Source organism: Barbus barbus, assembly GCF_936440315.1.
Source record: "Barbus barbus genome assembly, chromosome: 5".
In the NCBI taxonomy this organism is placed as follows: Eukaryota; Metazoa; Chordata; class Actinopteri; order Cypriniformes; family Cyprinidae; genus Barbus; species Barbus barbus.
In genome coordinates, this window is record NC_136733.1 from 29,964,553 (window position 1) to 29,989,425 (window position 24,873).

At 37.3% G+C, this 24,873-nt stretch overlaps 1 protein-coding gene across 2 annotated transcripts; it reads right to left on the reverse strand.

The window, feature by feature from the left end:
• Positions 1-24,320, reverse strand: LOC306870171 (SWI/SNF-related matrix-associated actin-dependent regulator of chromatin subfamily A member 5-like). 2 transcript variants are annotated; one of them, XM_079417280.1, is made up of 25 exons: positions 24,121-24,320; positions 22,000-22,083; positions 20,840-21,006; positions 20,594-20,694; positions 19,238-19,338; positions 18,768-18,947; positions 18,483-18,638; positions 18,165-18,296; positions 16,981-17,049; positions 16,743-16,852; positions 11,971-12,197; positions 11,744-11,865; positions 10,002-10,154; positions 9,712-9,844; positions 7,015-7,160; positions 6,650-6,778; positions 6,327-6,437; positions 4,733-4,846; positions 4,339-4,461; positions 4,096-4,228; positions 3,406-3,524; positions 3,086-3,160; positions 2,857-2,994; positions 1,315-1,425; positions 1-754 (listed from the first exon to the last, which is right to left on the reverse strand). In XM_079417280.1, the coding sequence occupies exons 1-25, from the start codon at positions 24,175-24,177 to the stop codon at positions 695-697; spliced, it is 3,051 nt and encodes a 1,016-aa protein (XP_079273406.1). In that variant the 5' UTR covers positions 24,178-24,320; the 3' UTR covers positions 1-694. The 2 variants fall into 2 exon arrangements, with proteins under 2 accessions (XP_079273406.1, XP_079273405.1); XM_079417279.1 differs by lacking the exon at positions 1-754 and having other exon boundaries at positions 1,121-1,425; positions 24,121-24,308.
• Positions 24,321-24,873: the final 553 nt, after the last annotated feature.

Below are 24,873 nucleotides of genomic sequence, written 5' to 3' on the forward strand. Positions count from 1 at the left end.
GCTTGTTCTCAAGATTTTTATCTCCAATTACGCAAAGTTTGTAAAGTCACAGTGGCACAGTTTCTCTTCCACATTATAAGCATATAAACATTAATAAAATATAAACAAAACCAACCGATTTAGTTTTTTAATAATACTGGACTTGTACATATAAAGATCAAGAAAGGTTCAAACGAGTGCAAACAATAATGTGAAAAATAGCTTAAATGCAACATTAAAATGGCACATGAATGTATAAAAGAGCTTAAAAAGACTGGATGTGCAAAGCTACTGATCACATGGATTAAGGTGCAGATCACAGAGACCTTAAACATACAATAACCGAGTCTCAGGCAAAAAGATTTATAAAACGCAAACAAGATCAGAACAGGCTTCAGAGCCCCTATTTAGCATGCTAAATAAATGATATGAACAAGGAACATTTAGAAAAAATGCTTAATAAAAACAAGCTTTAGCAAAACATTGCGTAGCTGCCAACAAATATGCAGCTCGTGGAACAAAATTCAATGATACGGAAGAATTTTGGATGTCACAAAAAAGATTTTGTTTTGCTAAAAATGTACATGTATATTTTAAGAAACTGGTGTTCAGTCACAGATATAACAAATAAAAACAGAACGTCAAAATGCTGTAGAGAGGCATCTGATTATTGTAGTGCTTCGTAATGGGGAGCAAAGAGCTGCGGGTACAGGAGTCAGGTACGAGATTTCTTCTCTTTCCTGTCAGACGACACCTCGGCTTTACGCTTGTGAGCCTGTGACAAGATGAAACAAACAGCATGTTTTTAGGACAGTCAGACAGACAGATGACAAATGGATACATGGATATATCTTAAGATGTACAGAAGATAGATAGATAGATAGATAGATAGATAGATAGATAGATAGATAGATAGATAGATAGATAGATAGATAGATAGATAGATAGATAGATAGATAGATAGATAGATAGATAGATAGATCTTGCTGGCATTATAGGCAGTTAGCATGTGATGGAATGGTACTGAAGCGAGGGAGAAGAGGCAGAAAAAGGGAAAAATATTCTCCTTGCTCCAGGCAAAATCTTTACAACTCACCATGCACATGCTCTGATAGATAGACAGATACATAGACAGACAGACAGGTTTGAAATCGTCAGTGGGATATGCTATACTTTACTGCGGACAGTAAATCTGAGGGGAATTTTGATCATTTTCACGTTGTTCTTGTTCAGTTGTTCAAGCGCGATTCCAAACTAGAGAGAAAGTCTCTGGGGAGGTGAAGCACGGAGCACAACAACAGATGGAGCGAAAAGAAAGAAGACAGGACGTATTACTGATTGTCCTTTGGGTGTTCTTCTCTTTTTCTCAGCGCGCTCTTTCTCCTCGATCTCCATGTTCTCTTTCTCAATGAGAGAAATGAGCGTGTTACAGCGGCGCTGCAGCTCCTAGCAAACCAGACAAAACACACGCAAGGAAACTCTTTCATCATCTCAGCACAAGAGTTATGCATCACATCTCATCGACTTTTACAATTCCTTTCAGGCATCACACAAGCATCTGCACCCACACGCTTTCACAAACACGCACGCCAATATGACCTGAAAAACATCCCTGGATCTAATATGATTAAAAAACAGAGTTTTGCATTTGTGTGTGAGACACACATACACATTTACTCGGCTGTCTAAATGAGAACATTCCACAGGCTGTCATCATTTATTTTATTGTTTTTACATAAACACTACAGACTAATCTTAACCCAAACCATAAAAGTATTCTTTTTTTTTTTGCATTTTCCACTTTTTGAAGCTTTGTCACATACAGTTCACTTCTGGGGACAATGCTGTCCCCAAAGTAGACCTAAGTAAACCTACACACATGCACAACCACAGAATTATATCCATATTAGACTTCCCATTCACTTCTAATGTGAGCTGACAGTAACTGTTACATAACCCTAATATTAATAATATTAAGTTATATTAATATAAATTAAGGTGCCTTTTTAGACTCTTTATTAATCTTTTTTCATGTGGTGATGCCTCTTAAAGAAGGCTTTGCTACTGACATTTAATATCCCTTTTTTAAAAGTCTGCCCTATATACAGTCAAACTAAAATTATTCAGACACCATATATAGTTTTTGGTATTTTTTTTACTGGTGGGTGCAGAACACTACAGTTCATTTATGTAAGTGAGGATAGCAAAATAAAGCAAACTGTGACATATACCCAGTAAAACTGATAAAAAATGTGGGTGTTTTTTTCTTTAATTGCTAAACGGATCTTTTTACACCACAGATGGCATTATCAAGATGAATTTGTTCTGACAGTTTAACACTGAGTTCTTGTCATATTTTATAACCATTTTCTAAACTATAGCGAATAACTGTGATAATGTGAAAAATGTTGAAGGTGTCTGAATAAATTATATATATAAACTGTAATTAATTTAATTTCCACACCTTTTGAACACATTTCCAGGTAATAAGTGTCATTATTTTTTCCATTGATTTTCCAGACGTTTATGATTGTTGGATGAGTTTTTTATGACACCAATTATACGCAGAGAACGGGTTCTTGTTAAGAATTTTTAACAAAAATATCCCCTGATATTTCCAAGTTACCTATGACTGTTCACTCTCAGAAAAAAAAAAAAAAAAGTGTCACTGGGACAGTACCCTAAGGTACAAAAGCATAAAGGTACATCTTTGCACCATGTTTACCCTAAAATGTTACATATTAGCACCTTAAAGATACATATTAGCACTTTTCCTAAAGTGTACATATTAGTACCTTTTGAAAAGGTACCGCCCAGTGACAGTTTGGTACCTTTCTTTCTGAGATTGTGGGAGTCCTGGCTCTAAAGAGTTCTCACCATTGCAGTCCTGGATTTGATGAACCAGTCAAATCTGAATTGTGGAGCGTTCCGTACACACTGCCGAAGTTCTTCATAGACATATTCTTTATCAAAGCCCATCTTATGCAACATGCAAATCAGAAACCTGTCTTCCTCCTGCAGGCACACACACACAAAGAAAAGTTTCCATATTTTAGGTTCTTCGTAAACACACTACACACAAACTAACTCTGTCATATTCACCCACCTCTGTGTAGTTCTTTCCTTTGTTTGTGCCGTACTGGATGCGGAGCTGGTGGAACGGAGCCTTGTACCGCGCTATCTACAAGTACACCAAACACACGTCATCAAACAAGTAATATTTATTAATTATTATTGCATCAAAAATGTAATTTTCTCTGAAAGTTTCTTGCTTCACCTGATAAGGCTGTGACTTTATTACCTTATACTGAGGTTGCAAATCATCAAAAGCAAGAAATACTAAAGCTACCACACAATCATAATTAAAGAAAAACTGGCTTGTCAACAACATAATTGAATCTCATGGCAAGTTTTTGAAAGGTTGACCTTGGCGTCCAAGGCTTTTTTGATGCTGATGCGTCTCTGGATGCGAGCTTCTCCTCGCTCTATCTGAGCCATGATCTTCTCAATATCCTGCAGCTCATTACAGCGCTCCCAAAACACCGCTATTATAACGACAAACAATGTGTAAGGCGTGTGTAGTTATTACATCAGTGAAATATTTTTTTTGTGTGGTGTGAGGTAGTTACTGGAGTATTTTATGCATGTTTATATGTGTGTGTGGTGTAGTCAATACAGCTGTAAAGTGTACAGTAGGGATGAGTCACTACATGCCCAACAACAGACTAGTCGATTAGCAAAGTTGCTTAATTTTTTCCATAATTTTTCCTTAAATATTTTTTTATTATTTCGGGGGGGTTTTCTTAAATGCTTTAAATAGCAGTTTGCACTAAAATCAACTTTTAAAGTATTAAAATTCAAGTACTGAAATTAATAAGATAAGATGACAGCAATTTTATTCTAATAATATAAAATTTATTGTTATTATTGCCATCATCATTTCTCATCTTACTATGTTTAATATTTTAATATATTCTTCCTGGTCACAAGAACCCAAAACGAGCCAAAGTATACAGAGTTCCATAAGACCATTTAGTTCAAGAAAATCACCAACTAGTGGACAATCCTAGTGTGTTATTTCTATAGATGTTAGGCTTGTGTTTAGTTGCACTGTACCGGAGTATTCCATGACTTCCTCAGGCGTTTTGCCCTCTACCTCTCTGGCGATGTTGTCAATGTCATCACGACCATACTTCTCATTAGCTTTAATAAACTGATTGAAATCCCGCTTGTTCCAGTTTGTGAAGCCCTGAGGAAAAACAACATTCTGCTGTAGTTCTGCTCTGTACTTGGCACATTTATAAGTGTGTAATTTATATGAATGTGTAAGTGAGTGGCAGAGAGGATGATTATGTGTACTTGTGTGAGTAGTTTCTCTTTTTCCTCTGTCTCTTCAGGTGTGAGGGGTTCGGCCTCGTCTATCTTTGCTTGTTCCTCTTTTTGGACCTGTGCAGAATTCGGGATATCTGGATTACGTGGAACCTACAATAAACACACGTACACGGTCACACACTGCTTTAGATCAATGCTTCAACAGCAAAAAACTTGAGCGGATTGTACAGGAATATTCAATATTTATTTATTTATTTATTTAGTCATTTAGCAGACGCTTTTATCCAAAGCGACTTACAAATGAGGACATAAGAAGCAATCAAAACCAACAAAAGAGCAACAACGTGCAAGTGCTATTACAAGTCTTGGTTAGCCTAACGCAGTACAGATAATACAATCATGACGTACAGAAAGCACTCACCTTGTATCCGATGGTTTTCCTGTAGTAAAGAATCTCCATCTCCAGCAGCTCAAAGAGACGTGGTGGAAAGAACTGAAAGTCCTGGATGTTGGGCTGCTTTGGAGGCCGAGGCGCCTAGATCACATCCACACACACACACACACACACCATGCTTTTTGTGATCTCTCCACATACACTTGTGCAGATATTTTCATGCAACCATCTGTGTGATTCTTGATGTGTACTGTATAATGACAAAACACTGTCAGGCTCCTGGCAGATGCATCTTTATCTAGCGGACACTTCACTTTAATCAAAACACTCATTTGGTTTTCGATTTAATTTAATGATATTCATTAAAATTGAGGTTTACTGGCTCCCTGCTGTAAATATTTTGCTGCCAGGGTTATCACTTTATAAACTATCAACTTCCATCACATTTGCTAGAAATCTATTTTTTTTTTTTTTTTTTAAGGTCCAGGCAATATTAAAGCTAGTTTACTCTGCCCTCGCAAATAGCAACAGAATACAATTTTCCCAATGGTTGCTGGTTTTTGACAGTTATTTTTCTCAACATAAAATCTAGATCCAGTAAAATGTATGATTGGTGGGACAGTCTGATGCAATTATAGTATTATTTATATACATTACAGTATTTATTAATATTTTAAATTTGCTTCTGATTTTAGTAAGAGTAATTTTGTTGTGCTTTTGTCTTATTAGCTTTTTTACTTTTTTATATTTAGCTATAATCATTTTAGTACAACTGAAATTTATTTTATTTCAGCTAATTGCCAAGAAAACGTTTCTACTTTTTTAAGTTTTTCATATAATATTCAGATTTATTTCAATGAACAAAGTTTGTTTTCGTTAACAATAACAGCCCTGACCAGTACAACATAAAATAGAAGAGTGTTAGAAATAATGAGTTTATGAGCAGAAAATCTAAATATATTGTAAGATACATTAACAAAATGTATCGTACACATATTTAGATATTTTATAACAAAATTATGGAAGTTTCATGAATAAAAATGTATAAAAACACCAGTAACTGTGATAAAAATGACTACAATTTACAAATTTGATTAAAACAACTATAGATATTAAGAAGCTGCATCAAAGGTAAAATGTTCCCTTACAACAGGAAGTAGAACACTGCATTTACTTCTTCTTTAGTAGTCACTTTTATCCTTATTGATGTTTTTTATGACTTACAGTGCACTATTCGAACAAACCGTCCCTCAGGAGCAATCTAGAGTTAAGTGTCTCTCTCAAGGGCACAGCAGTGACAGGACAGACAGATGAAGAACGTCCAGTTCATGAGGTCATTTTCTGAGTCAGCGTTTGAACCTGCAACCTTTGTGTTTCAACCCTTTATCCATTACGTCCCTCCAATACATGATGATACAGTGCCCTTCAGCTGAGTTACTACTTCTGTTTCCTTTAACTCACTGTCTCCAGTGCAGCTGTCAGTCTGATGAAAACAGTGATCTGAGTGCATTATTTATTGTGTAGTAGGCTTGTGTACACTGTACTTGCATTAGAGTATGCAGTCATGAGTAGCACTGACAAGAAAAATAATTTCAGTGTCTAAATCGTGCATGTGTGTTACCTTCGGGGCTCTTGGTTCGCTGACTCGCAGTGCTTCTCTGAAGTAAGCATCTACAGCGTAATTGGCCTTCCTTTCTCTCTTAGGAGGCTCGATCCATTCGATCAAACTTAGCTGCACAACACACAGAATTCTTTAAAACACACTTAAACACACACATACACTACGCTTTCAGCTTCACACAAACTCTCACAGTCTGTGACATGAAAGTGCAAAGCTTAAAAAGCTGCCAAATGCACACTGATAGACTCCGATGCACCACAGAGCTGTATTATACACAAGTATGAATCGATTCCCACCCAGTAAACCTCCACACAGACACTAACTTTTTGTTTCTCTCTGTAATCCTCTCCCTCAAAGTTGTAAAGGCTGGTCTCGGTGCTGCCCGTGTCCATGGTGAAGTTCCTCAGCGAGCTCTCGCCGAGTTTCTTCAAGCGTTCGTTCATCTCTGCCGTCTGAGAGGAAGAACAGCCATCAAAGAGAGTCCAACAGGGTTATATAGAATCAGCCAGAGGGTAAGAGTGGAAAATTCTCATGATGTGAAGAAAATCTGATGGGTTTTATTTAATTTATATTCATCAGTTTGAATATGAATGCCTTCAGAATTTGAATCTGAAGCTATTAAGAAGTTTACCAGTGAATTTAACCAACTTTATAGTTTTCAGTCTAGTCTAATTTGTTTGTCTCTCACCTTCTTGGCGCCTCTTTCCAGAATGGTGTCGATGTCTTCATCTGTTAGTTCGCTGTCTTTAGAGGCGAACACGTGTGTAGCTCCATGTCGAATCATTTGTAGCATTTCATCCTTCCCCAGTTTATTCTGCTGATCAATCAGCCGTCCTGTAAGAGCACAAATAACAGAGCATCACTGTTGTTTAACACATCATAAGACGGGGCACAAAGGCTACTTGACCTTTTTTCTCAAGTTTTTCTCAAACACATATTGACCAGTTTTTAAAACTGCAATTGGTTGTTAATGCACCAAACTGTTAAATTCTTGTGAGACATCAACATTTATTCATGGGATATGGTGTATATTAAACACGCTACAATTCAAAACTTTGAGGTTGGTAATGTTTGTAATGGTAATTTTTAAATGTTTTAAAATGTTCTTATTAGTCTTTCTTTTTTTTTAAGTCTTATGCTCACAAAGTCTCTATTTGATCAAAAATCAAACAGAGTAAAACTGTAATATTGTGAAATATTACTACAATTTAATTTAAATAATGTTTTCTACTTTAATATATTCTGAAATGTAATTTATTCTTGTGATGGCAAAGCTGTTCAGCAGACATTGCTCAAATAATTACTCATTACTTCAGAACTCATTCTACAACCCAAATTCCGGAAATGTTGGGACGTTTTTTAAATTTGAATAAAACGAAAACTAAAAGACTTTCAAATCACATGAGCCAATATTTTATTCACAATAGAACATAGAGAGCATAACAAATGTTTACACAGACCATGTTTAACCATGCCTGCTACAGGTCTCAAAAAAGTTGGCACGGGGGCAACAAAGGGCTGAAAAAGCAAGACATGTTTAAAAGATTCAGCTGGGAGAACATCTAGAAACTAATTAAGTTAATTGACATCAGGTCTGTAACATGATTAGCTATAAGAGGAATGTCTTAGAGAGACAGAGTCTCTCAGAAGTAAAGATGGGCAGAGGCTCTTCAATCTGTGAAAGAGTGCATAAAAAGATTGTGGAATACTTTAAAAACAACATTCCTCAACGTCAAATTGCAAAGGCTTTGCAAATCTCATCTACAGTGCTTTACATCATCAAAAGATTCAGAGAAACTGGAGAAATCTCTCTGCTTAAGGGACAAGGCCGAAGACATTTGCTGGATGCCCTCAGACGACACTGCATCACTCATCGGCATGATTCTGTCATTGACACTACTAAATGGGCCCAGGAATACTTCCAGAAACCACTGTCAGTAAACACAATCCGCCGTGCCATCTGCAGATGCCAACTAAAGCTCTATCATGCAAAAAGAAAGCATATGTGAACATGGTCCAGAAGCGCCGTCGTGTCCTGTGGGCCAAGGCTCATTTAAAATGGACTGTTTCAAAGTGGAAAAGTGTTCTATGTTCAGACGAGTCCAAATTTGACATTCTTGTTGGAAATCACGGACGCAGTGTCCTCCGGGCTAAAGAGGAGGGAGACCTTCCAACATGTTATCAGCGTTCAGTTCAAAAGCCAGCATCTCTGATGGTATGGGGGTGCATACAGTATGGGTAGCTTGCATGTTTTAGAAGGCACTATGAATGCTGAAATGTACATAAAGGTTTTAGAGCAACATATGCTCCCCTCCAGATGACGTCTATTTCAGGGAAGGCCTTGTGTATTTCAGCAGGTCAATGCAAAACCACATACTGCAGCTATTACAACAGCATGGCTTCATAGTAGAAGAGTCCGGGGGCTGAATTGGCCTGCCTGCAGTCCAGATCTTTCACCATTTGGTGCATCATTAAACGAAAAATACGTCAAAGACGACCACGAACTCTTCAGCAGCTGGAAACCTATATCAGGCAAGAATGGGACCAAATTGCAACACCAAACCTCCAGAAACTTATAACCTCGATGCCCAGACGTCTTCAAACTGTTTTGAAAAGAAGAGGAGATGCTACACCATGGTAAACATACCCCCGTCCCAACTATTTTGAGACCTGTAGCAGCCATCAAATTTGAAATTAGCTCATTTTGTACATAAAATTGTAAAATTCTATTGTGAATAAAATACTGGCTTCATGTGATTTAAAATAATTTTAGTTTTCATTTTATTCAAATTTTAAAAACGTCCCAAAATTTCCGGAATTCGGGTTGTATGCTGATTTGGTGCTCAAGAAACATTTCCTATAATTATGAATCTTTACTGTCACTTCTAGTATTTTATTTAAAAAAAAAACAAGAAATCATACTAACCCCAAACTTTTGAACCGTAGTGCATTTGAATAGTGCTACTGTCAAAGATCATCACAACACATTGGCCACTAGTAAATACCACTAGGTTTCAACATCATACACCAAACCCTTGCATCCAATAGTAGTTCAAAAACTACTCCAGTGAGAAATCTATTAGCATCTACAATTTGCAAACCATCTGTAGAGTTTTGTTTACTTCAAGTAATGCAAATTACTTATAATTACACATTTCAATTACGAAGTTTGAGTTTTTTTGTTTAATTGACTGTTAAATCCATTTCCCCTTTGTCATTACAGCCATTCAGAGAGAGAGAATTACAGTAATTACTTTTTAAAACATGAACACCTTAAAATTCATAGTTTAATATTTATATTTTTAAAGGTGTCATTAGAGAGACTGAAGCGTAAGGAATAATTTTTTTCTCAGCAGGAACTGTTTTACTCCTAGTGTATTCATACCCTGCTGAATCACTATAGAGTCCAGGCGTAGCTTCATCTCTGCTCTCTCCACAATCCTCTCCTCCACTGTGTTGTCTGTGATCAACCTGAACACTTTTACTGGTTTTCTCTGTCCGATACGGTGAGCACGGTCCTAAAATAAGGTACACGGCACAACAACAACCATTTTAAACAACAGTCATAAAGAACGCTGGCACCTCTCTGAGGCTCACAATCATAAAGTTTACTAAGCTTGGTTTTGTAGTTTTGTGTGTGTTTGTGTGTGTGCGTGTGTGTGTTGTGATTCTCACCATGGCCTGCAGGTCCACCTGTGGATTCCAGTCTGAGTCGTAGAGAATCACCACGTCAGCTGTAGCCAAATTAATTCCCAGCCCACCTGCCCGTGTGCTCAGCATGAAGATAAATTTACTGCTGTTCGGGGCATTAAAAGCATCTATGGCTTGCTAACGAACAACAACAGAGATAGAAGGACAGGGGGAAAAAAGACAGCATTTAAGAGAGACAGAAATTATTTATTTGAACCACTTATATAATTATAATATTATTATATAATTATAAGTCTATTAGGGTGGTCAGTGGCTGATATACATATACAAAGCGATTTACGTATGCAACTGATATTTACATGTACAACAAATTTACACATGATGAATGAAATCAAACAGACTCTTATTCTACACAATATTACTTAAAATTTGTTAAAACATTAAAAACGCAAACTGGTTGTTAGATTTGAAACTGATGGAAGAAGAAAGCAACACTTTTAATGTCTAGTATTTGCAAGAATATTCTTAGCTTATGAGTGCGTCTAACATCCCCATGTAACCACAGACTTTACATTCACCCCAGAACTGATCAGCGGTTTCCATGACCACCAGGTTGGTTAATCAGTGTCTTTATATAAATTCTGCTGAGATTCCACGTGAAGTATCTGTACGTGTTTCATAATTTTATAAAGCCTGTTGATTTCCTTTCTTCCTCTTGGTGGATCATTCCTTTATACCTTTTGGTATTTAGATGTGAAACATGATTTAATGAGAGCAGTTCTTTTTTCTCTTACCAGACCATAAACAATACCTTTAGTTCTTTAGAGAAAGAAATATTTTTGCAGATGAAACGCAAATCCTTTGCAGGTTGACATTAAAAAAAACTTAAAACAATTTTTATTAAAACAAATTCACAGTTGGAATAAAGACAATACTATGCCATAAAGGCAAAACTATATATTAAATAATAATGTTAAACAAACTACAAACCGCATGGCCCCAGCTTTAAAAAAATAAAAAGCAGTTATATATAGTTATAAAAAAGTTATAAATATAGTTTTTATGGAACCCAATCAATATGACAATTCAATAATAATTTTAATTAAATCAATAATAATAAAATTTATAAAAAAAAAATATTCAATTACAAATGTTAAACAAACATAAATATATTACCATAATATTACTATTGTTCTCTAAAATAAAAGAAAATATATTTTTTATTTAATTTTACAGAACGACAGTTAAAATATGACACTAATATTCATTGCTCTCTTAATTTCTTAGCTTTTGCATGTTAAATCATGTTTTTTGGAAGACCACATAAGAACATTCTTATGAACTTCGTATAATTTATCTTAAGAAATTTCTTAACTTATTTCTTAAAGCTTCTTGTGTAGACCTATTCTGGATCCAAAATGGCCATTTTTGCAAAAAGGTGACAAGTGTCCCGTAACATTCCTTATTCATTCATTCATTAAATTTTTTTTTGCTACTGACAAAACTCATAATGTCTGTCTTTAATGGAAAATTATAATTTAAAGAATCAGTCAATAACTACTGATTCACTATTAATAACTGACTCAATAGAGCTATTTGTTCATGATTCGGTTGAACTACACCATTTATGCTGTATGATTTTGATTAAATAAAAAATTAACTGGCTCATAAGAGCCATTTGTTGCATAACATGCATGTGTCTCTATGAAAGAATGCCGTTTAATGTATGTATGTGTGTGTGTGTGTGTGGTTAAGTGTATGTGTACCTCTCTGGCCTCGTGTGGTGTATTGCCATCCAATCTGCAGTACTCAAACCCTCTCCACATGCAATAATCTTCCAGAATATCCAACATCCGTGTCATCTGGCTGAATATTAACACTCTGGATCCTGCACACACATATATCCAGGAATTCATGCGCAAACATGAAAAAGTTACTAAAACATGAGTAAATATCTGCCAATTAAAAGCTAATAAACACACACACTGCACACCTTGCTCTTGCACTTTCGGCAGAAGTTTATCCAGCACAACCATCTTGCCGCTGTTGGTGGCTAAGTGTGTGTCCGTGGTGTATGGGGGACCAGGCTCCGCCCCATCAAACAGGTACGGATGGTTGCAGCATTTCCGCAGCTGCATCAGAATATTCAAAAGTCGCATCTTATCCATCTTACCAGCAGAGTTTAGGATGTCAATATCCTTCATTAAGATACGTGTGTACCTGGTTAAAACAAGGAAACAAACACTTTGTCAATGTGTGAATTTTTATTACAACACATGACAATAACTGCTAGCCTTCTAAATGGTTAGTGAGGTTGACTACTGAGTTAATCAAGATGTTTTTCTTATGTTTTTCGTGCTAACAGTTAACCCTCTTTGAGAAGTTACATCACCACATTCATCTTTAAAGCATCACCACCATATCCATCAAAGCAGCGCTTTATAAACAAATCCACTGCCATCAATGCATTTCAAGATTACTGTTGGACAAAGTTCTTGCAGTGAAAAAAACACCCAGTTATTCGTACATAATCTGTAGGTCTCTGCTTTTTGTGAGATATTTTTGTGCTGTTATGACTGAAATAAGCATAATTTTAAGAAACACGTCTAGTTATGAGTCAGTTATGACCGGCCTTCCAAAGAAGACCATTAGACAGCTGCAGCTCATCCAGAACGCTGCTGCCAGGATTCTGACTAGAACCAGAAAATCTGAGCATATCACACCAGTCCTCAGGTCCTTACACTGGCTTCCAGTTACATTTAGGACTGATTTTAAAGTACTTTTACTCGTTTATAAGTCACTCAATGGCCCAGGACCTAAATATATTGCTGATATGCTCACTGAATATAAACCGAACAGACCACTCAGATCATTAGGATCGAGTCAGTTAGAAATACCAAGGGTTCACACAAAACAAGGGGAGTCTGCTTTTAGCTATTACGCGGCCCGCAGTTGGAACCAGCTTCCAGAAGAGATCAGATGTGCTAAAAAATTAGCCACATTTAAATCCAGACTCAAAACTCATCTGTTTAACTGTGCATTTGTTGAATGAATTTTATGTATAATCATTTTCTTTAAATTTATTTTAAATCAATTTCTATATCATTTTAAAATTCCTTGTTTTTATTATCTTTATTCCCATGTTTTTATTGATTTTTAATGTCTATTTCACTTTATTTTATGTAAAGCACTTTGAATTACCACTGTGTATGAAATGTGCTATATAAATAAACTTGCCTTGCCTTGCCTTGCCTAAACTAGTCTAATTATACAGGGATGATAGTCATTCAGACAATCCACCGATGAGATGAGTTAAAAATTAATAAAAATCTGTCTGATAAGCAACAGCGTTTGTTTACAGTATATTTTCATTTCACCACTACACAGCACATACAACACTCTAATATTCACCCAAAGTGTTTATCAAACCATATGGCAAGTTTTAAAGAGCACCCGTGAAAATGAAGAGAGATGTAAGTGATGATTTGCAGAAAGAAACAAGCAATTCCCAAACTAGTTCTGCAGAATAATTCATGCAATACTGATCATTAAGTTGGATGACACTTTTTTTTTTTGCTTTTTTTACTCGATGAGAGCAAAATTAAAAAACACAGCCCTTAGTAAAAATGTACAACTCAGTCCATCAAAGTTCTTGCTTCAGTGATATGCATTACAGTGTATCTGGTAAACTTAATTTTTAATGTGGTCAAGTGCTATACGACTGTGATCCAGAATCTGAAAGGGGGTTTTATGTAGGGTTGGGTATCGTTTGGTTTTTTTTCGATACCGGTGCCAAATTGATACTTTTAAAATGGTACCGGTGCCTAAACGGTGCCTGAACCGATACTTGAAAACAAAAAAAATAAAAATAATAAAAAAAAATCACCAATTAATAATTGGATTGGCCGTTAGCACTAAACACATGATGTCTTTTTCATTCATACTGGACGCCTGAGGGCGCCCTCGAACAAAATCCACATATCCAGTCACAGAAGTAGCGGAACTCATGAAGCTCCAGGAAATCCCCAATATGTGCCTTGTCCAAATACCCACACTTGCGGCCTTTGCACTTGACAACTTATATGACGTATTTCCTGTGTTTGGCCCAAGTGTTCAAGTCCACAAGTGGCTCAAGACCATAAGTGTGTGTCAAAATTTTGTAAAAATGCAAGTGTGGTAACACTTTAGAATAGGTAACACTTGTTAACTATTAACTAAGACATTTCCCTCAATAAATTCTTAATTTGCTGCTTATTAATAGTTAGTAAGGTAATTGTTAAATTTAGGTATTGGGTAGGATTAGGGATGTAGATTAAGGTCATGTAGAATAAGGTATTAATATGTGCTTAATTAATTAATATGTGCTCTAGTAATATGCATGCTAATAAGCAACTAATAGGTGTAACCGTAAAATAAAGTGTTACCGCAAAGGTTTGCACAGCTTTCTTTTAAATTTAATTTTAAATACTTCGCATTTTAAAATCAACTTCTAAATCTGTTCAGTAGTCCCTTGTCAGGGTTCTGTCGTGTGTGTCATGTGTTCCTGCCCCTTGTGTCCATATTTGGTTTGTTTCCTGTCCTTGTTAAGCGTAATCATCAGTTAATTCTTGTCCAGCCATGTTCGTCTCATTATCTATGATTTACCTGTGTATTTATAGTCCTGTCTGTTCAGTTAGATTTGGTCTGGTCTACTCGTTATTCCCCGGTGTTCCTGTCTGTGTTTTGCCCTGCCTTGTCTTGCCCTGCCTTGATGTTATTCAGTAAAGATTATCATTTGAAGTTATCCTCGTCTGCGTGTTCCTGGTTCCTCCCTCGTGTGTACACCGTGACAGAAGACCAGACCACAACAGTATGCGGCGCCCCTTCACTCCGTTTTGTTTTTCGTTTTCAAAAGTCTTGTTTTGTTCCTGTTTTGTCTGTCCCTCGCGGCATGGAAGTCACCGCTCGTCATCCTGCCTTAGCCCGCATCAAGTGGGCGTGGGAGTTCGGCAGGATTGCCGCGAGTCCGCTGGCCGCGAGCCCTCCAGTCTGCCGATCGCGGGAGAAGTTTGCCGTTGTCCGCGGCTCATCCAACCCGCCGATCATTGGAGATATCCGCCGTCCGTGGGGAAAGCCAACCCACCGTCGGCGGCTCCCCCAAGTCACGCCGCCGTTCGCGGGAGATCACGCCACCGTCCGCGGCACACCGACCCCGCCGTTCGCGGGAGATCACGTCGCCGTCCGTGGGGAAAGCCCACCCACCGTCGGTGGTTCCCCTGTGCACGCCGCCGACCCGCCTCTGACTCAATGCCCGCCGGCCAGCCTCTGACTCCATGCCCGCCGGATTGCCGCTGACTCAAGCCCGCCGGATTGCCGCTGACTCATGCCCGTCGGCCGCCATTACCCTCTCCGTGGATCAAGTCCACACGTCACGGCCAGGAGAGCCGTGTTTGTGTTTGTTGTGCCCACAGGAACATTTTAACTTACCTTGTCATGTCTTGTCCATGGAGACTCGTCTGGGGCAGGCTCCTCGTCTTGTGGCCATGGAGGCCATTCCAGCCGCCTGCCCCCCTGTCGCGGAAGTGGAAGCGGTTGCTGAGGGAACCTTGTGAGGCCCCCTGACTCCTTGTCATGCCCATTAAGAAGCCTCTACTTCCGAGCTAGCCCAGGTGGGCTCCTGTTCCTGTGGGCGGTCCTGTCCGGTCCTGTCCTGTCCTGTTCCTGTGTCTGTGAGTTTAGCCCTGGAGGGCTATCGGGTTCCTGTCCTGTCCCTGTTCCTGTCTGTCTGGCCCCGGAGGGCTCCTGATACCCCCTGGATTCCCCATGGAAATTTTGGGGGGGGGTAGTAGAGCTCTGGGTGGGGTGGGCGGGCCAATGAAGGATGCCACAGCCACAAATACCACCCGCCATGGCCTCCTGAGCTCCCTGCTCCACCATGGCTTCCTGAGCTCCGCCGGGGCCTCCGTCTGTTCTGCTCTGGAGGTCCCTGTCCTGTGTTCCTGTGGATGTCTGTCCTGAGGGGCTTCCAGAGCGACCACCCCCCCTCCCTGATGGAACTGTTAAGGCTCGGGACGAGCCTTTCGGGAGGGGGGAGTACTGTCAGGGTTCTGTCGTGTGTGTCATGTGTTCCTGCCCCTTGTGTCCATATTTGGTTTGTTTCCTGTTCTTGTTAAGCGTAATCATCAGTTAATTCTTGTCCAGCCATGTTCGTCTCGTTTGAACGAGTCAAATTAGTCGTAGCGCACATCCCTAGTTATAATGTTCTCTTTTGTTGGACAACAGGTTTAAAAACATGAATACAAGAGAATTTTAGCTTTAGGCATTATAATTTAAGCATGTTTAGCTTAGCTATTTAATGGAAGGCTACCTGCTGCAGTCAGAGTGTAATTTCTGAATTCACGTGCTCCTCGGGTGCTCTCATTTCCCGAGTTGTGCTTTTAAGTCGGAAAGTGAAAACAGCACACTCGCATTACAACAAAGATTTGTTGGACTTGTATTATTAGAGCTTTCCGACTCGAGTTCACGTGCACTTTCTCAGTCTGGAAATAATTTTTCACATGCGGTGCCGGTGATGACGCTTCTTACGTTCGTTTCGGAGGAACAAAGGACAGCAGGCATGGTACCGAAATGAGGCATCGAAATCTGTGTTCTGATTCAGTTCTAGTACATATCGGTTACATAGGTACCGGTGCCATATTGGTACCGGGTTTCAGTACCCAAACCTAGTTTTATGTCTCATCCCCTTAACAAACGTTTGTTTTTAAAGTTGTGAGCGTGTGATCTTACCATTCTCTCTGCATTTTACTGAGCCCCAGGTAAATCTTCACCTCTTTCTTAGGAGGAAGACTCTTCTCCACCTCCGCTTTGATACGACGCAACAGGAATGGACGCAGAACCTGAAAACAACCACTCCATAGCCTGAATGTCCCAATCATTATCATCATCATCATCATCATCAACAACAAAAACTTCTTCAATGCTGAACAATACTAAATATATCTTCCAAAGAGAGAGTTAGACTCACTGCATGAAGTCTTTCAACCAGCTTCTGGTCACCAAGACAGTTATTTGTGTCAAACCAAGAATCAAAATCCTGAAATTTTAGAAACACACAGATATATTTTTTTATGATACTAACAGTCAATTAACTTCTACTGTCTTTATACAGAGCTAATATTATTGATTTTTTTTACCTTTAAACCTAACCTTTACAGAAGCATTTTTATTTTTGCATTTTTATGTTTTCATTTAGAAATAATTTATGGGGACCTGTTGGCTTCTCACCGAGTTATGATCAAAATTGTGCCTCTTAGACAATGATCTGTTATATACACTAACTTGAAATAATTTTCTCATTTAATACAGTTTAAAAAAAAAAATGAAATTGAAAAAAATTCTTATGATGGCATTACTCCAGTTTTCAGTGTCACATCTCTCTGTGGACAAATCAGCATGATCAAAAACTTCTATGAATGTATTTTTCTTCAAATAACAAGTCAAGAGAGTAGGGGTGCAACTGATCACAAAATTCATGGTGAGGATCATATTCCAGATTTTGAGCAAAAAAAGTGTTTTCAGGTACAGAAATGTAATAATTGCATGTAAAATAACACTGCCTAGTGTTCACTGTATAAATTAAATAAAGATTCATCTTTGTTGAAAGTTGTGTTTTGTTGTTTAACATTAATGACACAGACAGCAGCAGGATTTTATACGCTTCTATCTCTTTAAGACCTGATGCATGGATCCAATATAATGATACACATGCAATTTCTTTCTCCACTGTTTAAGTTCACTTAAGACATAACCGACTGCTTAAGAGAATACAGACAGGGATACATTTTGGTAGCCTAACTGGAAGACACAATAGTCCCAGAACATCGGGTTAGCAATTTTGCGAGCCCTGCTTTCTAAATAAAAGTATTAATTTCTTTTTCTTTTTTTTCCTTTTTTTATCTTACTTGCCCCAAACTTTTGAAAGGTACTGTAGAATCAAGAAAATAAAAATTCAACTAAAAACAGTCTGGAGCCATTTTTTCCCAGTCTCTTTGCTGATCTGATTATAAACTTTTATAATCTAAAGTGAAGACTTCTTTAAGCACACAGCACATTTGCACACAAACTTCCAACACAACTGTGACAGATACAGCAACATAACGTGTGGGAGGAGATAAAACAGGCTGCGATATTTAAAAAAGTATGACTCACACTGGCAGAGTTGAACACATCAGGCAACAGAAAGTTCAAAAGCGACCAGAGCTCATGTAGATTATTCTGCAGTGGGGTACCAGTCAACAACAGACGATTGGTCGTCTTAAACTCACGCACAATCTCTGACAACTGTGAGCCAGAGATAAAAGAGAAAGAGACAGCAAGAAGGAAAAAGAGAGGAAAGATGGCTCTGAAGTCTTTTCCTCTGCATCAGATCATTAAATCATCAGAAGTGTTATGAGACATATTGCTCTGCTTTTTTATTTACTCTTGCATTAATTGGTTCTCATCAGTTGTTTGTCTGGGTTGAAATACCTTGGATTTCTCGTTTTTGATACGATGGGCCTCGTCGATAACCAGATAGCGCCAGTTAAACTTCTTAAAGACAGATTTCTCCCGAATCACCATCTCGTATGATGTCACGCACACATCCCATTCACCGGGCATCATCACGTCACGTATGAACGCTGCCTAAAAAAATGCACATACTAATTAGGACTGATTAATTATAATACAAGCATTTTGAAAGACCTGTTGGTTGAATGAAAGTGGGTAGAATGGGCACAGAAAAGAAAAACGGAAGGACTTGAGCAGCCTTACTCTTTCATCTTTATCCCCAATGAGACAGACGGCCTTCAGGGTGGGCACCCAGCGCTTGAATTCATTCATCCAGTTATGCAGGGTAGATTTGGGCACTAGGACCATGTGGGGGCCAGGAATGTTCCTGTAGTGCTTCAGATAGCCTAGCAACGCGATTGTCTGCAGGGTCTTACCCAGACCCTGAACCAATCAGAACACAGAAATCCAGTGAGTCACAGTCTATGACATCAACAAGACAGACCCAGAAAAATCACAATCTTACTGAAGCCTCTGAAAAGATGCTGGAGCCGCATTTTCATTGTCATGAATCTGTGTGGTTCTGCAATGACGCATATTCAGACTATTTCTGAAAATGTAGGCGTTCCATTAAGGACTACATCATATAGTTGCTTTTATCTGCCACTTGGACTGTGCTGGGTTTCAATGTGTTGACCCTTATTTTAAAACATTAGAGAGAAATAGATTTTTACCATCTCATCAGCCAGGATGCCATTGATGCCATTTTCATACAGAGAAATCATCCAGTTCAGGCCTCGGATTTGATAATCTCTCAAAGCTCCATTCTTAACATCTGTCGATGAATCAAAAATGAATAATCAGCAACCATTAAATCTGATCACAGGTGAATGAGCTATTATAAATCATCTCATGAAATCAAGTACTGGAAAAAGTGCTTAAATCACATTACAGGTGTCTGACAGCTTGATAACACAGTTCATGTGAATTTGTTGTCTCCTTGTGAGTTATTAAAGGTGCAGTGTGTAATTTCAAAACTATAAAAATGATTGTTGTTTCCAAGAATACAGAAGCTTAAAGAGGCTATAAAGTAAGAAAAAAGGCCTTAAAATTCCAAAGGAAATTAGACAGAAAAATAATAACTATGCATGGCCTCTGTGGGATCCTTTGTGCTTGGAATGGAAACAATCATTATTTTTGCAATTCCATTAGGGACTGTTAAGTGTTGCAGAAACTTCACACTTCCCCTGTAAAGCAGTGTTTCCTAACCTTTTTGACTCCAAGGCCCATCAACAAGGATTAAGGATAAGGATTTTTTATTTATAAATATTACAAATATTTTTTATTCACATAGAGTTATATTTTATTTTATAATATTTTATTAATTTTAATTTATTAATTTAAATGATCATATTAATGTCTACCTCATATAATCGGGTTTTCAAAGAAAGTGTAAATCCTAGTTCTTCATAAAAAAGAGTTGTTGATTGTGTGAATTAAAATAAATTATTACTTTTTTAGTTGTTGTGGCTTATTTTAATGCTTGTCTAATTTTAAGATATTTTAAGTCATCTTGAGGCCCCCAATACAAAATTTTAATTTGTTAAAGAATCATTATCATACAAAGACCGCATACTATATAGTGACTATGAACTGTTAAGATCCAGAAAGAACAATAGAGCACTATGAACGTACCATAAAAGTAGCCCATATGACTACATTCAGAGCCTTCTCAAGTCATATGATAGCTTTGTGTGGAGAACAGGCCAAATTGATGTCATGATTCACAGTTTTTGGATGTCAGTAACATCAAACGCCATTTAATGTTGCTTGTCTTGTAGATAAATGTCATGTCAAATAACTTGCACCATATTAAAAGTTCTGTATAAATCCTCTTTTTGTGTTCCATGGAAGAAATAGCAGCATATGGGTTTGAAATGACATGGGAGTGAGTAAATAATCAGTATTTTTGTTTTTAAATAACTAATATATTAAAGTACCAATATTAATTGCTATTTGTATTTAGAACCGTGTGAGATTCATTAATATATATAAACAGCCTGACTGTTCACAAAAACATTGATTCATACATGATGGTGACTCCTCAAAACGAACAAGAACATTAGCTGCCTTCCTGCTCTCAGATAAGAGTTCTTCATCCTCCTCCTGCTCTGTTCGACGATGGCGGTTACTGAAACACACAAACATGGGCCAGAAATAAATCAAACCCACTCACCATGACAACACATGTCTGACCAACAGCTTTGGGAATAATCGCTAACCTCATGCATCTGAATGTGTGAGCATGCATGTCTGTGTATGTGTGTCTGACTCACTCTCCGACAGACAGCAGGTTCTGTTTCTCATCCTGTTTGATTCGGGGTCTCCCCACTTTGACCTTCAGAGGTGAGGTAGGGGATTTCTGACTGGCAGGCTGAATGAAATGAGCGAACAGCTCAGTCTGCTTCAGCAGGAACTCAAACCTGTTCGCACGGTCTGTATTCTATAGCCAAGGGAGAGACGAAGATTTTTGAGTAACATATGATCTGAAAATTAGTTGGGCAACGATTACAAATAAAAGTTTTTGTGTACATAATATATGTGTGTACTGTGCATATTTATTATGTATATATAAAGACACACACATACAGTATATATTTAGAAAATATTCACTTGTATTTACATGTATATATTCACAGTAAAAAAAAAAAACTTGCGCCAACTTAAAATTTTAAGGCAACCAGCTTCAGCAGATTTTTGAGTTTTCTCAACTTGTTTATACAACAAAAAGTTGAGAATCTCCTACAAAAATAAATTGAGAGAACTCTGCTGAAGCTGGTTGCCTTGAAATTTTAAGTTGGCTCATTTTTTTTTTTTTTTACAGTGTTTATATTCATATAATTAATAGTATATATAAATATATTTAATATATAAACATAACTTATATTTTTAAATATATACATGCATGAGTGTATTTATATATACATAATAAATATACACAGCAACCGCACATATATTATGAACACAAAAACTTTTATTTTGGATGCGATTAATTGCGATTAATCGTTGCCCAGCAGTAACAAAAAATATTTTTTAATTTACAAAGTTTTGTTTAAAAACTACCCTGTTGGTCCACAGGGGGGAAAAAAACACTTTTTTCACATTTAAATGCATGCAACATTTTAAAATTGGTTAGTTGATTTTACATTATTTGTATTCCATCAATTAAAAAAAAAGAAAATTTCAACCAAACACGGCCTAAGCTGTACCTGAAATATGAAAAATGCTGAATTCACAAGCACTATATGAAAGTAGGCAGGTGTCTGAATTCAGTATTTGCTTGACATCTAGTAGATTCCTTCATTTGGTTGTTTTCACCTCCATCTCTGGTTGGTCTTGAGGGTTGGTTACCCGACTACCACCTCGATGTATTTAAAAACCAGCTGCCACAACATTATACATAAACAGTGTGGATTAAAAGTGTAATGAAACTCACTCTTTTTTCCTCATACTCAGGGTCAGCCAAGCTCTCCTTCACAGCTGCTTTAGGAGGAGGGTCCAGGAGAAATGGCGGGTCTTCCTAGAAACACAAATCAAAAGACACACATTAGATACCAATACATGCAAATATATTTATTGTAACAACTATTCGATGCCAGGTGCTGTGACAGATGCGCACGCTGTTTAATGCGCTAGAAACATGTTTTCCTCCACGCATGACTTTCATTTTATGGTATAAATATTAGTAATTCACCCAAATATTTCCACTTTGTCTAAAGGCTCATCTTGACGGCCAGCAATTCCCCATTACATTTCACAGACTTCAATGAATAGATGACAGCTCACATACGTATGAAACAGACTGAGCTCTTTGAAAAAGGATCACAATTTTGCTGAAATATTTTTGTTGGGTGTTAAATTTAGCTCCAAAAATTTTATTAAATATAAATATACAATATATTCACAAACAGTGGCAGTCCTTCTATTTTATTCAATTTACACAGATGCATATGATCAGATCTCCAATCGCATAGATATACCCGATCATGATAAGAGGTAACAACTCAAACCAATCAGCTTTCAGTATCACATTAGTACATCACCAAATCTATTTGTGGTAAGACAAAAGATTAAGAACATCTGTTCTGGATGCCACAGCCACGTAATCATTCAAAGGCACAATTACAAAAAACAATTTTTTTTTTCCCATTGATTTACTTTTGGTTTTAGTATAACAAAAAAGTTAACAGTTTTTCAGGAAGAGCGTTTTCAGCTAAAATACAGCATGCAGTTGCTTCAAACAATGGCATAAAGCTTTTCAAAACATAATTTAATGTAAATTGTGATAATCGTAATTGCAATAACAATTTCAAGGGAATAATTGGCGAATATGATTTTTGTCATAATCGTGCAGCCCTAATCAAACCTTCTGAAATTAGTTCGATCAATTTTTATTGACATATCAGCCTCTGAAAATTCTCTCACAGGCCACCGCTGAATAAATGACACTTATTAATGTTACTAAGTCCAGAGAAATAAATTTGTGTTTTCCTTTATTATAATTTGAATTGTTATATTTTTAAATTGAGAAATTTAGTTTTAACAGCTGTATGTAAACAGGTGTTTTTGTTTTATAATGTAATGGTTATTAATGTACAAATACATTTACTACATTTATTTTTTACAACCTGCAGTTTGCATTTTATCTAGAGCATGACACTGATGACAGAATGTGGAACAACATGTTTTTGTTTTTAATAAATTGGCTTTTTTTCAGTTATTCAAAGCTGCAGCCTTACTTCACCTTTAACTTAAGCGTAAAGTAACAAGTAACATCAACCATTCCTTACAACAGGTTGTCATGATAACCATAGTTGCTATGATTATTGTTTCTACTGTACATTCAAAATAAATCATTATAACATCCAGTCTTTTTTTATTATTAATAATATTATTATATGCCTGTTTTGGCATATACCTTACCGCAGTTTGATTTTAGTAACAATAACTACTATGATATTTTAGCAGAAGCTATGGTAGCCATTGTAACTTTTTTAAGGGATGTGTTACAAAACTTACATCATAATCACTACAGTAGGTCAATAAATAACAACACAATATTTGCACTGATTACACGCTATTTATGTAAACACAGCAATATGAACAAAATGTGACCAAACTCATATAACATATAATGTTTCAATGGCTTATTAAAACGACTCTATTTGATAACTAAAAGTTAGAGCCCAGATGAACTGCTGATAGTGACATAGGATCAGTACTCTGACTAACCCAGCCTTATATAAGCTCATTTCAAGTGTCAGTAACAGTGAGTATGTGAGTGTTTATTTACGCATGTCTGCATATAGTTGTAGATGTCGTTCAGACAGATCTGCATGCTGCACGAAGAGTGGCGCAACTCTGCATGCAAATCTGTCAGAGCCACAAAAACATGCTCTGAAACACTAGTAATAAGCATCTAAAGCTCTGCAGATGTGAACTGAACTCCGCCTTCCCGCCATGTTCCGTTCCCCCCAAACGCAGATGAACTGGAAACTTCTGCATCCTGCTTTTCATGTCCGTCTGCTACACATTCTGTACTTCTCTTTCTCTTTACCTCTTCCGCCTCCGCGTGCGCCTCCCGAGAAGTAGACGGTAGCTCTTCGTCCGACATGTTGGTTAATGTACGAAGCTTTTCATGAGTTACTGGTGACCAGACAATAAGTTATAAAGCATAATTTTGGTGTATGCGTCATGACAGGACCGTACAGTCACGGCGCGCGCACACGCCCCTTTCAGAGCTTCACACCAAATCTCGCGAGAACAGAGTGATCAATTGCCACTTTCAGAGTTGTACAAAATATCTCGCGATATTAGATATTATCAAATGCTCAAAAATGGGCAACTGTCAAACAGCAGACACAAAGCAGAAAGATCAAATGTATCATATTGTGTTTTTTTTAACAATGTCTCAGCTTAAACTAAATGCCCTGCTATTGTAAGGTGGCCTATTAGTATTGATATGATCTTTTAATTAAAAAACGGGAATAACATTGTATGTTTTTGTTTTCAGTTGTTGTGGGTTGTTGTGGGTGATTATTATGATGTTTCGGGTCAAATGACTCTAACCGGTTTTAAAACAGTTCATCAAAAACAAAACGAAAGATACCATATGATAAATAAAATAAAAGTATATTTAACCATTTTTAGAAGATTTTGTCTACCATTCTATGTCATCTTGAGGCGCACTTAGAAGTGTACTGCGACCCCCTAGTGGGCCCCGACTCTCTGGACGAGAACCACTCCTGTATGTTAATTACAACTATTAATTTTTCAAATGTTATTTAATGTTTGTGCTTTTGGAAGTTAA